Source organism: Kogia breviceps, chromosome 16 (genome assembly GCF_026419965.1).
Source record: "Kogia breviceps isolate mKogBre1 chromosome 16, mKogBre1 haplotype 1, whole genome shotgun sequence".
Lineage (NCBI taxonomy): Eukaryota > Metazoa > Chordata > Mammalia > Artiodactyla > Physeteridae > Kogia > Kogia breviceps.
Window position 1 is genome coordinate 79,232,333 of NC_081325.1, and position 16,184 is coordinate 79,248,516.

At 43.0% G+C, this 16,184-nt stretch overlaps 1 protein-coding gene across 1 annotated transcript; it reads right to left on the reverse strand.

Annotated features, from left to right (window-relative positions):
- Nucleotides 1-6,470: 6,470 nt before the first annotated feature.
- CHAMP1 (chromosome alignment maintaining phosphoprotein 1) lies at nucleotides 6,471-15,467 on the reverse strand. The gene is made up of 3 exons (XM_059041831.2): nucleotides 15,315-15,467; nucleotides 12,475-12,591; nucleotides 6,471-9,992 (listed from the first exon to the last, which is right to left on the reverse strand). The coding sequence occupies exon 3, from the start codon at nucleotides 9,952-9,954 to the stop codon at nucleotides 7,474-7,476; it is 2,481 nt and encodes an 826-aa protein (XP_058897814.1). The 5' UTR covers nucleotides 9,955-9,992; nucleotides 12,475-12,591; nucleotides 15,315-15,467; the 3' UTR covers nucleotides 6,471-7,473.
- Nucleotides 15,468-16,184: the final 717 nt, after the last annotated feature.

The following is a 16,184-nucleotide window of genomic DNA, read 5'->3' on the forward strand; positions in this document are numbered from 1 at the left end:
AGTTTTCATCAGGACCTGAGGCCTCACTTCTGTGGTGACAGCGGGAAGGGTGCACAGGGAGTCAGAAACAACTTCTCGATCACTGGAGCCCCAGCACCACGACGGGGGTCCACTGTAGACATTTTCAGGGTGGCGACAAGTTGGCTACGCATAACTCAGATGTTCCATACAATGAAATCCCCAAAGGACCTGACTCACTGCCAGGAAGAGGCAAGCCATAAAGTCCTAAGCTTTCAGTACTAACGCAGTTTCCCTACCAGCGGTCAAGTTCTTGTTAGTATAATTAGCATAATTCAATCCGAGCATTAAGTAACAATGGCATCCAACATTTAGCAAGCACTCTACTGAGTGGGTGCTCTGCGCATTTCATTCTGTCTTGTGCCAAAACCACCTTGTGAGGTAGGTCTTACAAGACCGCCCCATTGTGTGTGTGAAGATACTAGGCCGCCCAAGTTGTCACACACACACACACACACACACACACACACACACACACACACACACACACAGAGTGATGGAGGCAGGTTCAAACATAGGTTTGTCTGACTTCATAGCTCAAGGTCTCAGACAGTGTGCCCTTTATCCCCAGCATGAGAGGAAGTGTGTGCTTGGCATTAAAGCTGTAACATCCAGGAAGGCAGCTCCTTAGCTTTACTGGTGCCTTACCTCAGCTTTGGTGATGGCCAGGTGGTGGAAGTCCTTGCCTGGAGCTCGGTGTAATAAAAGCTGTAATAAAATGTTTAAATTCCTTCTTAATTTGCTTCTGTTTATATTCTATAGCAATTTTCTTTGTGGTACCATGAGGATTTACATCCTGAAATTATTCCTCTAATTTGAATTTACAGCAGTTTAACTTCAATAACACAAAAACTCTGCTCCTTTACAGCTCTGTCGCCAGCGCTTTAGGCTATTGATGTTGCAAGATTACATCTTTATACATTGTGTGCCCCAAACATAAACCAATAACTCTTTTAAATGCACTAGTCTCCTAAATTATGCAGGAAACAAAATTTGGAGTTACAAAGTTACAGTAATATACAATAATACTAGTTTTACACTAATACTTTTTTCTTTAAATGTATTAGTCTCTTAAATTATGCAGAAAACAAAAAGTACAGTTACAAACCAATGTCATAATAATACTAGCTTCATAATTGCCCTATTTTACCTTTACTAAGATTTTTATTTCTCTACGCGGCTTCAAGGTACTGTCTAGTGTCCTTTCATTTCACCTGCAACACTCCCTGAGCATTTCTTGCAGGGCAGGTCTAGTGGCTACAAACTCCCTCAGCTTTTGTTTATCTGGGAATGTCTTAATTTCTCCTTCACGTTTGAAAGACAGTTTTGCTGAATATAGGAGTCTTGTTTGACAGTATTTTTCTTTTAGCACAGAGAACATACCAACCCAGTGTCTTCTGGTCTTCAGAATTTTTGATAATAAATCTGCAGATAATCTTATTGAGGATCCCTTGCATGTGATGAATCTCTCCTCTTTTACTGCTTCCAAGATTTGCTCTTCATCTTTTGAAAGTTTGATTATAATGTCTCAGTGTGGTTCTCTTTGAGTTCATCTTACTTGGAGTTTGTCAAGCTTCTTGGAGGTTTATGGTCATGTATTTCATCAAATGTGGGAAATTTTCAGCCATTATTTCTTCAGATATTCTTGCCGCCCCTTCTCTCTCCCCCGCACCCCAATGCTTGTGTTGGTCTACTTGATCATGTCCCACAAGTCCCTTAGGCTCTGCTCACTTCTCTTCCATCATTTTCATTCTGTTCCTCAGCCTCAGTAACTTCCATTGATCTATCTTCAATTCACTGATTCTTTCTTCCTCCTGCTCAAGTCTGCCTTGAATCCCTCTAGTGAAATTTTATTTCAGTTGTACTTTTCAGCTCCAGAATTTCTTGTTGGTACCTTTTAATGTTTTCTATCTCTTTATGGATATTCACATTTTGTTCACACACCAGTTTCTTGACTTTCTCCCCATCTTCCTTAGTTCTTTGAGCATCTTTAAGACTGTGGTTTTAAAGTCTTTGTCTAGTATATCTGCCATTACATCTTTTTTAGGGACAGAGTCTGTTGAGTTTTTTCCCTTTGAACAGGCCATACTTTCCTTTTTCTTTGTATGCCTTGTGATTTTTTTGTTGTTGTTGAACACTGGACATTTGAGTGTAATAATGTGTAACTCTGGAAATCAGAGTCTCCCCCTTCCCCAGGGTTTGCCACGTTTATTATTTATGTACTTATTTGTTTTACTGTTGTAGGCTGTCTCTGTGCCAAGGATCAGCCTGAAGTGCAAATAATGTCTTTTTTTATGTCTCTTCTGAGCCTTCCCTTGGGTAGGTACAGTCACTTTCTAATTTTCCCTGTATATGGAGTAGTATTTAATGTCTGGCTCCCAAAAGGAGAAAAGCAAAAAATGAAGCGTGTCAGGGGCAGGGGGTGGGGACGGGGGAGGGTGCTGGCCCTTTAAATCACCTGAAAGTCACTTCAGCTAGAGGTGGAGGTATTTACAAAAGGAATGGCTGCCTGCCTCTTTGTCTGCACATCTGTGATCAAAAGCAGCAACTAGAAATCAAAGCACAGATGCTCGGTATTTGCAAGACCGGGCCCTTTTTACCCACACTAGCTCCTGCAAGTTGTGTGCAAGATGCTTGCATGGCTGTGGGTAGGGAACAAGTAGCTGCTACTCTGTGAAAAGCCAAAATTGACCAAAATTAACCACAATTTACTGTTAAGTTCTTCCTCTGGAAGTTGCAAGCCTTCAACAGACTCCAAAATAGTTATATCGGATGAATTCTGCCAGTGCAGTTGCTGTCTAGGTGGGGAGACAGATTCCTGGGACTTCCTACTCCATCATCTTCCCAGAATCCTCTCTGCCCGATTGCTTTGGATTTACATGTTTCCTAGGTTGAGGCAATTTTAGAGGCTTCCCACTGGCCTTTCCCGCAATAACAGCCCTCACCTCACAGGTCAGGGAACCATCGTGGGGATACTGCCAGTTCCTGAGTATGTCTACTGTAATTATGCATCCTAGGACTGAAGAAATGACCACAGGATGGTTTGGGGATACTGGACCCACTGTCAGATAAACCCGAGCTGAAACTCCATTGATTATCTGACCTCCGTAAGCCCCTACTCTGACTGGAGGGCCACAGTTATGCTTGGTGTCTCCTGAAATCAGTGTCCGTTCAGAACCAGTGTCCAGGCATTCCTGAAGGGTCTGATTCGTTCCTTTTCCCCAGTGAAGCCATCCTGGTAAATGGTCATCTGTACCTTTGGGGAAGGCTGGGAAAAAGGTTAACGGTATAAATTTTTGGCAGTGTACTGGGATTCTTGCTCAGGGGGACCCGGCCTCCCCTTCATTCAAGGTCTGTAAACTGACTCAAGTCTGGGAAATGACTGAGGGGCCATGACTGTTTTTATGATTCAAGTTAGAATTTTGTTCACTTGACCTAGAACTCTTCCATTTATACAAATCTAGTAAGAATTTAGTAGGCTTCCCATCCACTTAATCTAACCCTCCTTGTGGCCCATGGCAAACACTTACAAGAGATCAGTGGGTGTTAGGAGCAAAGTTAATTGAAAGTATGCTCAATCCAGCTAAGCTGGTAGTTGATCAGGATCAAAGGGGTTGGAAAGTCATATTTTATTCCAACAGCATTTTCAGTTTTAGGGTTGAATGTAGCATCCAGTGTGGGGTATTTGTAACAACAAATAGCATTTCCGTGTTGCATTAACGCTAAATTAGGTCCAAATCAGTCCTATAGGTTTTTTTTTTCTCAATTCATAAAGTGAAAAAAGTAGTCTTGCAATAGTAGACTTGAAAGGTGGAGAGAACCGTGCCAGGCTTAGTAAGGGTAGGACTTTAATAGGAAGGACTGACCAAGTATTATGAGGTGGGGTGAGAGGGTTATTGAGTAAGGTGTGGTTTGCCAATGGAAGGCCTTAAGTGACTGTACCTTAAGGGGTAATTTCGTATAAAGAATGCAACACACAGGCAGTATTGTGGAGACCTTATTTTGGTGTGTAAAGGGTGGGCTGGCGTTGATACTGGAGGCCCTAGACCATGGAACAGTCTACTGCACCAGCGAGGAGGGCCTAGACCAGTGAGGCGGTAGCAACAGACACGTTGCCAAAGAAACCCAACCTGGCTTGCTATAGGCTAAGAAGAGGAATCAAAACCCCAATTTTCAAGCTCAGGTGTGGAAGGCAGAATGGCCCCCAAAGTACAAGATTGCCAGAATCTGTGAGTGTGGTAGTTTTTATGTCAGAGATTTAAGGTTGCTAATTAGCTGACTTTAAAATACAGATCATCCTAGATTATCTAGGGGCCCAATGTAATCACATGGGTCCTTAAGTGTAGGAGGGAAAGTCAGAGAAACATGTGATAACAGAAGCAGGGTCAGAGACGCTATGTGCTAGCTCATAGATGCAAGAAGGGAACCACGAGGAGAGTGCAGCTGGCCTCTAGAAGCTGGAAAAGGGAAGGGAATGAATTTCCTTTTAGAGCCCCCAGTAAAGAATGCAGCCCTGCTCTCACCTTGACTTCAGCCCAGTGAACTTCGTAACTGTAAGAAAACACATCTGCATTATTTCAAGCCACAGAATTTCATGCAATGTAAAGCAGCAATAGGAAATGAATGATCAAAATTACATGTGAACAGAAATAGCTAGATTGAGAAAGGAAACAATTTCCAGGTGTTTTTTTTTTTAAATCTAAGGGTGTAATTCATCTTAGAGGCACCCTTCATTTTGTGATGCTTGCAGATCAGATTTGATTAAGCATCAGTCTGTCTTCAACCAAGACAAAGCTATGGGATCTACACCAATATTAAAAACAAAAGCAGCATCTGCTACAGACACATTACAATTCACGTACTCAAGAGTCAAATTAATGAAAACTAAATTGGCTACCTAAAATATAATGGCATCAAGACCATGAATGTTGTGTAAAAATGGTATGGTAATTTTTATTCCCTTTCATGTTATGTAAAATCACTGGACAGTTCATTAGAAAGTTGTAATTTTCAGAGGTAAATAGGAAAATGAAAAGATACGGAGTGGGTCATATTGATTAGTGAGGGTTGCTATTGTAAGAAGGCAAAGTTACCAACGATTAAAAAGAATGTAAACAGGTTCTAAAGTAAGGGCACAGCTAACCCTTGACCTTAGAGGTAAAAGGAGAAAAAAGTGGGAAGCCACAACTGAGGTGAGCCAAGAACATCGTGGTTTGGTCAACTAAAATTAAGGCCTTAATGCCAAAACTACACATGCATCACCACTGTTTACCCTAGCGTTAATATCCTCTTATAAAAATATTAAAATACCAACATGAGATGGCAAGTCGTAGGATCTGGTTAGCTCCCCCTTGAGCAAAGATAGAGGACTCTGTGAGAAGTCTGCATCAAAAAGTGTGAAGTCCTAAGAATCTGTTGCGTGTTGTTACATGCTCAAACATGGTTGATTTGATTGCAGGCTTCAAAAGGGTTTCTGGGCACTGGAGGCCCGTTTTTCTACCCGTAATTTTAATCAAGTCAGTATACAAGACAGATACAGCCAAGATATCTTACCTCTCCTACTTGCTGGCATCATGCCTAGAAGCAAACTCCAGAACTGGAAGCTTGTCGTCAAGGTGCCCAGTATAAACCAACAATCCCATCAACCAGTACCTTCCCTGCCAGACTGTGCTCTCCAAAGAAGTGACAGGTCTGCAGCTTGTAAGATCTTCCCAGTATTATCTAAACATTGTATTCCCAATCGGCATATTCATTTGGATGCCATGAATACAGCACTCCTTGTTCAGGTGTCTGGGAACACCTCAATAAAAGCCAGTATCTCAACCCTGGCTATGTATCAGAGTCCTGATGGCACTAAATGCTTCCCATTGTTTAAATGAAGCACTCAGGATTGACCACCACTGAGATTAAATGACCTTTAATAGGCTAATGTGGATTAAAGAGAATTTTCATATAGAGAGCCTAATGTAGCCAGGCCTCTGTATCCTTGGTTTCCACATTCGTGGATTCAACCAATCACAGATCAGAAATATTAGAAAAAAATTTCCAGAAAGTTCCAAAAAGCAAAACTTGAACTGGCCACTTGCTGGCAACTATTTATATAGCATTTACACTGTATTAGGCACTGTGAGTAACCTGGAGATGGTTTAAAGCACAGGGGAGGACACGTGTAGGTTACGTGCAAACACTACATGCTTTTATATAAGGGACTTGGGCATCCCTGGATTTTGGTATCTGCAGGGGGTCCTGGAACTGATTCCCTGTGGACACCAAGGGATGACTGTACAGTGTTTCCCTAAACCTACCTGACCACAGAGCTCTGAGAAAACCGAGCTTAGAAAATGCTACTCCAGGTATGAAAATCAGTATGCTAAAAACAAGTGGAAACAATCGTGGAATTTGGTATCATACAATGAAAGTTACACAAAAGAAAACACACACGAATGTGTTGCTAACGTGAAAGCCTCTGTTTTTAATTTGATTGATACACATTTGACAAAATATTTTAGAATAAAATAATCCATTAACGGGCACAAGGTATTTACAGTAACAACTGTGAAAAACATAAAACTGATGTACTCTTAAACAGTAATGTCTATTTATAAAATTTTTTGTTGTGAATCGGAAGACTTTCAGTCCCGCTCATTACCCTGGTCTGAAGCCCCGACAGATGGTGCCCAGGAGTAGGAGGTGCAACTCCAAAACATTTGGCAAATAAGGATCATCTGTTGGTTTGAGCTCACAGGGAAGTGAAGGGCCAGATCTTGGGGTAAGGTCCAGAATGGAAGACTCCAAAGGAAACAACTAAAGACAAGACTTAAAATCACACTCATGTTTCTCAGTCTCCTACAGGAGAAGGCTGCAAACTAGCTTTTAAACGGACTCAATTTCCCCTCATTTAGCAGAAAATCAGCAACCCCGAGACTCCAATCTTCCATAATATAAAAGTTAATAAACACCTAGAAGTGGTTCAAGATTTATAAATAAATTAATTTTAAATGACCAAATAGAAACTTTAAAATAATTTTTATGATGTGAAAATACTTGAGAACAAAATTTCTCAAAAATGTCATATGCCTAATTCTTAAACACTCTAACGAATAATTTCCAATGTCTGAAATTAGTTGCACAAAAAAGATAACACTTTAACTAGATGCTTTAAATTGAGTACAACTTGCTCTTGTTAAATGGAATGCCTACCTCTTCATATTAATCAAATATACGGAAATTAATTTTACCCATCTGGAATATACAATATGAATTTATTGACTTACACGACAACCACATAAAGATCAAGAAAAAAATAACCGAACGCTTATGCTCTGTAACACTACTGAGACACAGTACACCATACATGTCAACATCTACTGATCCAACTAGGCTATTTAACTATACTTTCAACAATGGGTTCAATAAACAACTCTGTAGAGCATATATCCACACTGTATTTAAACATCAAATTTGCTGCTCCTCCAGTGGAGGTTCCAGAGCTTCCATTAGCTTTTTATTTGCCTCTTCATTATGCCGGCTTTGACAATGAGTTAAATGTTTCTTAAAGCCTCTTGGAAAATTTGACTCAAAATTACAACGTGGACATTTAAGTAAACTTTGCCCATGAGCTGCTACATGATTTTTAAGGAGAGATTCCAAAAGAAAAGCCTTTCCACAAATTGTACATTTGTAAGGACTGTGGACATTATGCTTGTTAACCAAGTGATGCAAAACAGCACCTTTTTTCATAGCACGACAGCAACAAATTTTGCAATAATACTTTCCTTTTCCACGCTTCATGTATTTTGCAATCTCTTCTTCAGAGATAAAAGCCTCTTTTTCTTCAGTAAACTGCAGTACATTTTTGGACTGCTCTGGACTAGTCATGTCTATTTTGTTCTCTTTACTAAAATCAATAGATTCCACATCAACCTGCTCTTGATCGCTGCTCGATTCCTGGCCCTTACTATCTATCGCATCCAAATCTGCTTTTATATACTCACTGCTACTAAGCTCAGCATCCGAGTTCTCTTGGTTGTCTTTCTTGAGCTTCTTTGAGGAAGGAAATAAAGTGTCTTCTAAGAGTTTCTTAGGTGTAGCTAGTAGTTCTTCCTGAACCAAAACATCACACTTTTGATCGTCTATGGCATCTGCTTGTAGTTCATCACCAAGCTCAACTGCCTTCTGAGATTCTGAGAAGACAGCAGCTTTGGGAAGTTCGGGGAAAAGGGCATGTTTCCGGGGCTCTGGAAAAAGAGCACGTTTCCGTGGTTCAGGAGAAGCAGGAGGGGCTGTTTTGGTAGGCTCAGAAAACAGGGCAGGTTTTCTAGGCTCAGTATCAATAGAGAGAACAGGCTTCCAGATATCAGAGGAAGCTTTAGGGGACTCAGATGGCCCAGAAGGACCTGGTTTCCGGGTCTCAGGGAAGACAGGTTTCTGTGGTTCAATAAAAAAGGAAGACTTCCAGAGATCAGGGGAACCACCACGGGAACTTTTCTGGGACTCAGAAAAATCAAGTGAAGCAGGAGAAGTTTTCCGCTGCTCAGGGGAAAGCTTCCAAAGCTCTGGAGACCCTGAGGGTTTTCTGAGCTCTGGAGATCCCGCTGGGCTACGGATCTCTGGGGACAGTGGTGGGCCTGGTTTGCGAAGCTCAGGAGACAAGGGAGGCCCTGCTTTACGGAGCTCAGGAGACACTGGAGGAACTGTCTTCCAATGTTCAGGTGACAAGGTGGGCGCTGTCTTTCGGAGTTCTGGTGGGGCAGACTTCCACGACTCAGGTGATGCGGGGGGAGACTTCCAGGAACCAGGTGAGACTGATGAAGACTTCCAGGATGCAGGGGACATGGATGGAGTTGGTTTCCAAGGTCCAGGTGATACAGAAGGAATTGGTTTCCAAGGTCCAGGAGACACAGATGGAGCAGGTTTAGCTGGCTTCCAAGGTCCTGATGATGCTGACGGACTGGATTTCCAAGACCTGGGGGACCCAGGTGGCCCTGGCTTCCAAGAACCTGGTGACACAGCTGGGGCTGGTCTCCGAGGCTCTGGGGACACAGCAGGGAATGGCTTCCAAGGTTCAGGAGACTCTGATGGGGACAGCTTCCTTGGCTCAGGGGAGACAGTCCGGACTGGCTTCCGAGACTCTGGAGACGCACTTGGGGATGGTCCCCAAGGTTCAGGGGAGGCAGCCAGAACTGGTGACTCTGGAGATGAGGCTGAAGGTGGCCCCAGTGTTTCTGGGAAATGGGAGTGTTTCTGGGGTTTGGGATTAGTAAGAGTTGCCTTTACTGGCTCAGGAGATACAGGAGCAAGTTTCTGTGGTTCTGGAGAAGGAACAGGGACTGGTTTCTGAGATTCAGAAACAAGAGGGACTGGTTTTGGAAGTTCAGGAGAAGAAACAGGGGCAGGTTTTGGAGGCTCGGGAGAAGGAAGAGAAGGTGTCTGTGGCTCAGGAGAAACAACAGGGCCAGGTTTCTGAGAGTCCAGGGAAGTAAGAGGAGTAGGTTTTGGTGATTCTGGAGACATAACTGGGCCAGATTTCTGGGTTTCTATGGAAAGGGCAGGTATAGGTTTCAGGAGTTCTGCTGAATTAGAGGCCATTTTCTGGTGTTCAGGAACAGAAGGGCTTTTCACAGGATCTGCTTCTTTGTTTAACTGATTTTTTGGTTTCTCATTCCATTTCTCTGGGGCTGAATGTTTGGATGTGATGTGATAGTATACATTGGAGTACATCTTGCTGGTGAAAAAGCATTTATGGCAGTGAAATAGCTTTGCACTTTTCTGGTAAAATATCATTTTACCTAACCCACCAGCATCCATTTCATCACAAAATTCTGGATGGATGGTACCCATGTGGATTTGTACATTTTCATAATCCGTGCCTCTGAAATTGCAGTGGTCACACTCCAAACGTGCCGATGGCTTACGAAGTTCCTGGAATACTTCCATTTTTCTAACATACACGATTATATTCTTTAAAAACAGTGCTGCAATAAAGTAGAAATAAATGATTTTCAGAGAACATAATTTTGAATAAAATGCTGTTTCTAGTCCATTCTATACTTGCATAAGTCTGGAATGGCACATGCATTTGTTAGATAATATCTCTATAAAGATTTTGAAGAGATGGGAAAAATATAATTAATTTTAAACTGAGCCCCAGGAACTAACACTCCTAACAATATGACTCAAATATTACTTTCATTTACAGATGAAGAAACTAATGTTCAAAGAAATGACTTAACCAGGTTATAGGAGTATCAGGGACCCAAGCTTCACTCCAGAATTATCTATTGCATGTGCCTTACACTTTGACTCTAAAACCGCAAATCAACAAGCTATCAGTACGCAAAGCTGAGTAAATATCAAAGCTAAAGCTAGGCTATTAAGGCAGAACAAGAAACTTTTGGTCCATTTCAGAAAGCACTTGTTAAACTAAATCTAACATGAAAAGACAGCTTAAAAAAAAAGTCAACATATCTTGTAATGTTTTATCCATCCTAATACACTTTTATCCATTCATGTAATAAATTAATTATTTTGTGCCCCATGCTTTTCTAGGCACTTGGGTTTAAAGGGGTGTCTTGCAATATGGTGCTCATATGAGTTGGGAAGATAAGAACGTGGAGGGCAACACAGAGAAGGCACTCAAGCAGAGATCTTGAATGATGTGATGGAGTTTGCCCAAAACAGCAATTCAGTTGGAGGACACCCTTGAAGCAACTTGCTTGCCAGAAAACACGACTTTTAAACTTTTCAGCTAGCCTTGTTAAGGCGGTAAAAGTAACAGAAGCTCACAGTTAAAAACATACTCATTCACACAGTACAAGGTACTCACACAGTATCACTCCCCAGGGGTAGCCACTGTACTTATGTGTCACTGAAGAGAAGGTCTATGTTTACACATTCTACACAAATGAGATATTAAGCATATTTTTCTGCAACGAGCTTTCATTTAAGGAAGAGAAGGTGTCTGTGGCTCAGGGAAACAACAGGGCCAGACTCCAGGGAAGTGAGAGGTACATGTTTTGGTGATTCTGGAAACAACTGGGCCAGGTTTCTGTGTTTCTATAGTAAGGGCAGATGAAGGTTTCAGGAGTTCTGTTGAATTAGAAGGCATTTTCTAGGACATTTTTACATATAGAGTAAGCACTGAATTTCCTTTGAATGTGAGAGTATTTCTGAAAAGGAAATTCCTAGAAATGGATTACCTGGTTCAAAGGCTATTTGCAATTGAAACTGATATTTTACCAAACTCTCAAAAAGTTGTCTTACTATTACACACCAACCAAGAGTGTTGATGTGAAGACTAATTCCCCAGCTCCCTCAGCATCAGAGTATCATTAAACTTCTAATCCTTTCTGCTTCTTAGGTGAAAACTGATTATCTCACTAGTGTTTTAATGTAGTTTAATGACAAAGACTGAATATTTCCCCTTGTTTATTACCCATGTGTATTTCTTTTTTTAGGATGTGCTTTGCCCATTTTTGTTAATTATTTGTAAACAGTCTTTGTTTGTGAAAGAAGTGAGTCCTTTTATGGAAACTATCTTCTCACTTTATTATTTGACTCGATTTTATTTATGATTTTTTTATTGACATACAATTGTTTTACATAAAAATTCAAAACGCTTTCCTTATGACTGTGTTTTTTTTTTTTTTTTTCTTTGTGGTACGAGGGCCTCTCACTGTTGTGGCCTCTCCCTTTGCGGAGCACAGGCTCCGGACGCGCAGGCTCAGCGGCCATGACTCACGGGCCCAGCCGCTCCGTGGCATGTGGGATCTTCCCGGACCAGGGCACGAACCCGTGTCCCCTGCATCGGCAGGCGGACTCTCAATCACTGCACCACCAGGGAAGCCCATGACTGTGTTTTAAGTTATGCCTTCCATTCCATAATTTTTTTAATCACTCAATATTTTCCCTATGATAATGATAACTTCATTCTTTTCTTACACTTGTACCTTTACTCCTCTGGGATCCAGACTATTTTTGACCCCAAATGGATAGTTCAGTCATCTCAACATTGATTACACATATAACCAATGACATGTAATATTCTATTTAGCAATTACTAAGTTTTGTGTATGATGTTCTTCTGGGCTCTATTCCATTCCCCACCAGCTCCATCTGGTATGCTCTTCTTAGCATAAGTATCCAACAACTGCTAAAACAGATTCTGTAACTAACATATTTAGCACATGTTCATGCATCATTATATATATGGGTGTGTATGCTTTTATAGTTTTCCCTCAAGAACTCCAAGCACTTTTCAAAAACGTACTCATCATAAAATACTCTATTAAACGTTAGAAAGAAATGTTAAAAACACACAAAAATACATGCAAAGCAATGCCGGTACAATACCGTTATTAAATACTGTATATTTAATTTACAATATAAATCCACGACAAGTACTTTTAGAATGGGAAAGAAATATAGACCAACATGCTTTTTCCCTAGTAGACTTACCAGCTGTCTTACTAGAAGTCTTAAAAGTGGTCTTCAAAGGGCAGGCAAGTCTACATGGCTTTTCGGCTAAACCACAGGAGACAGTGTGTAGAACATGAAGAAGATGAACAGTTGAACCTGAGAAAAACAAGGGAAGGGTGAGACCAAAATGACTTCTCTGTGAAAACTAGTGCCCTCTGTAATAGAATTCTGCCAATTTCCCTCACTATCCTGCCCCTTCCAACAGCAAGAGGGGTCCAATCCAAAGCCTGGACACTAACTTTAATGAAACGACACCAAAAACTACACTAGATACTATCCACGACACCGTCCTTGTTGAATTCTATTTTAATGATCCACTATGGAACTAATGCCTGACCGTAACCCAACCAAACCCTTCTCAAACCCACCGTCTAACTTCAGCCAACGTGACAAGCACGCAGGAGACTCCCGCCATGACTACAGGCTACTCTGTCAATTAAAACTTCTTATAGTTGAGGAAACTCAAACCTAGACATTAATAATTTGCTCAGGTTAGGCAGTCCACATCTGATGAAGGACCATAATAACATTCTGCTATCTATCCAGGTTCTTTCTCATATATCTTGACCAACCTAATACAGTGGAATTTAGTAAGATCCTGAAAAGCCCGTAAATGGGCCCACATCAGACAGATGAAGTTTATCAAACATTTAGAATCCAAATATCAATTCCAAAACATAGGACTACAGTGAACTGCACTGGGCAGAGTATCGCAGTGGATCACTGTCTCCAGCTCTGGGCAGGAAGGACACTTTAAGATCTTGAGTCCAAACAGTGGGAATATGCAAAAGAAAGCAAACAGAATGGTAGGAAGTCTTTAAGAACATGTCATTTGTGAGCACAGACACTTAACTTCAAAAGAGGAAGAATTATGGATAATATGCAAGCTGTCCAAAAACAAGTGGAAGCCAGCAGGAAAAGAGATTTCAGCTCAACACAAAGTTTTACAAAGTACTCAATCATGGACTAGATGAGCTGCTTTGTCAGGTAGGAGCCCTCCATAACTGGGAGCCAACGATTAGTATAGGACCAGAAGGATCCTCAGAGGACTTAAGTCCAACCTTATCATTTTATAATTGAGAAAAGTGACGCTGAGGGAGAGAAGTTGACTTGTCAAAGATCACAACAATTAGGTCAAAGAAGGCAACAGAAGACCCTGATTTCCTGACTCTGGATCTCTGCTGTAGCAATAATGATGTCTTCCCCCATGGGGATGTTGCAGAATTGGGTTCAGAATTCAGCTGCTGCGTAGAGGCTAGAAACTGAGATTACTTCCAGCTTCCAGATTATAGCAGTTTTTCTCCCTAAGTTTCAGAGTTCCTTAGCCTAACTGAAAGTAACTCTACATTGCGCAGGTTAATAAAAATTTCTCATCCTACATTTCACCTCTACAGGCCACATATTGTGTCTAAAAAACACAAGTTTTAATCACGAGTGTTTTGCCAGTCCATCATCCTGTATTTTTCAGTGAAGTGCTACCGTATGGCAGCACACCTATTTCCATTTCCCATCCCATTTTTCTTAACATCTAGCACCATTGGTCTTTTAAAACATTTTGATGCACAGCTCTCCCAAGTAAACTCAATATGCAGAGCACGTCTAAAGCTAATTTGCTCTATTAATATATACACAGTAGCACGGGTCTTCACCCTTGTTGATTTTTAAAAAATTATTAAACTTCAGAGACGTTTTAGGTTTAAAGAAAAACTGAACAGAAAGTTCTCTGTTCTCATATACCTCCTTTCCTCCCCTGCACATCCTTTCTCCTATTACTAACACCCTGTATTAGTGCGGTGGATTTGTTACAGCCGATAAACAAATAACATGTTACTGTTAACTAAAGCAGAAACTCTATACCCGTTCAACAATACCCTCTTTGAGTCACAACTGATAAACAAATAACATATGTTACTGTTAACTAAAGCAGAAACTCTATACCCATTCAACAATACCCTCTTTGAGTCAAATCATACAACACTTGCTCTTTTGTGTCTGGCTTATTTCACTTAACACCTCTAAACTGAAGCATGTATCATAATTTTATTCTTTATTAAGGATAAGCAGCATTCCAACTTTTTTCCTGTTCACCTGCTGATGGTCATTTACAGTGTCACCGCCTTTTGGCTGCTTCGAAGAAGGTTGCTCTGAACACTGGTGTCCAAGTACCTGGGTCCCTGCTTTCAAATCACTGGAGTTCACACCTAGAAGAAGTGCTGGATCATGTGGCAACTCCATGTTGACACTTTTGAGGAACCACTGAAACATTTTCCACAGCTGATGGCCGCTCCATTTTAATTCCCAGCCACCAGTGCAGCAGTGTTCCAATTTCTCCACGTCCGAACCAGCACTCTGGGTGTGAAGCGGCATCCCGTTCTGGATTCCCTTTCCGTAACTCTGCCGGCTACCGGGAGAGACCCCCCACTCAAGCCCTCTGCCCGCTTTTACACAATCTTTTGTGGCTGGTTATCAGATGCACACCACATTTATCCCCCTCCGTGGGTTGCCCCGCCGACTTCTGAACAGCGCTGACGACAAAGCCCACGCAGCCGAGGGCGGCAGAGAAAACTGCCTCCAGGACCGGACCCTCGCGGGGCCGGGTCCCGCCTTCCCAGCGCAGGTTTAAACAAAACGTTTCGTGCCTCCACGGAATGACGCAGGGCCTCCCGCCCCTAGTGCCGGCGGCCCTATCCCGCCCGCGGCTCTTGGGGGAGGGGTCCTTCCGCCGGCGCCAGCGGCCGAGCTTCTCCTCGGCGGCCGCCCCAGGCTTCCTCGGGACTGCGGCCCGGACGACGCCCCTCCCTGCCCGCCCCGCTTCTCACCGGTGGGTCGCGGGCGGCGTCCAGGCGGGGAAGGACTGCGGGAGGCCGAGCTCGCGGTCCGAGGCGGCTCCGCGAGGCCCTACGGCGCGGCGGCCTCCCGAATGGCGACGAGGCGCAGGCGCGAGCTCCGGGCGCGCGAACGTGCGCGCGGCCACAGAATGGGCCAGAGGGGGCTGACGGGAAGCGAGTTTGGCGCTGCGCGCCCTCCCGCGAAGACCAATCAGATCGCTGGTCGCGAAGCGCCGCTTTGTGGAGAGAGCGCCGGTCTGTGGAGCGGCCCGCCCCGCCCCCGGAAGTGACGCGTGCTCCCACTTCGCTCCCGGACGCGCCCGCCCCTGCTCCGCCCTAGAAGTCCCAGCGAGCAAGCGGGCCTCAGGGAGTGTCTCCGCTGTCCTGGACGGTGAGAGCTGGGAGGGCGGCCGCACTTGTCCCTCCCGCCGGGTCGCGGGTCCGAGCCGCGGCCTGGGACCACCCGGCCACTCTGAGTTTTGGATTTGTTTCTGTCTTTGGTCGGGTTCTTTAAAGTTAGCAGCTCCGTAGCGCTTAAGTGCCCCGCCGAGACGGTGCTGCGTAGGGAGGGAAACGGCTGGCCGCCAGGTTCCCTTTGGTAGCCAACGGCATCCACTACCTCAGTTGCAAGCATCTCTGGTCTATGCCTGTGTTTTTTGTTTTATGCTCACTTTCACGCCAAATTTAAAACGTTGCATTCTTTTAATGTCTGGAAATAGTCTAAATAGTAACTGGGGTGCTTTCTAGGAAATTTTCAGATTTTTGGTTTTGTAGCAAAATGATCCATACTTTTGACCGGTTTTAATAGCTTTATTTAGTTATTTATTTTTGGCTGCGTTGGGTCTTTGTTGCTGCGCGCGG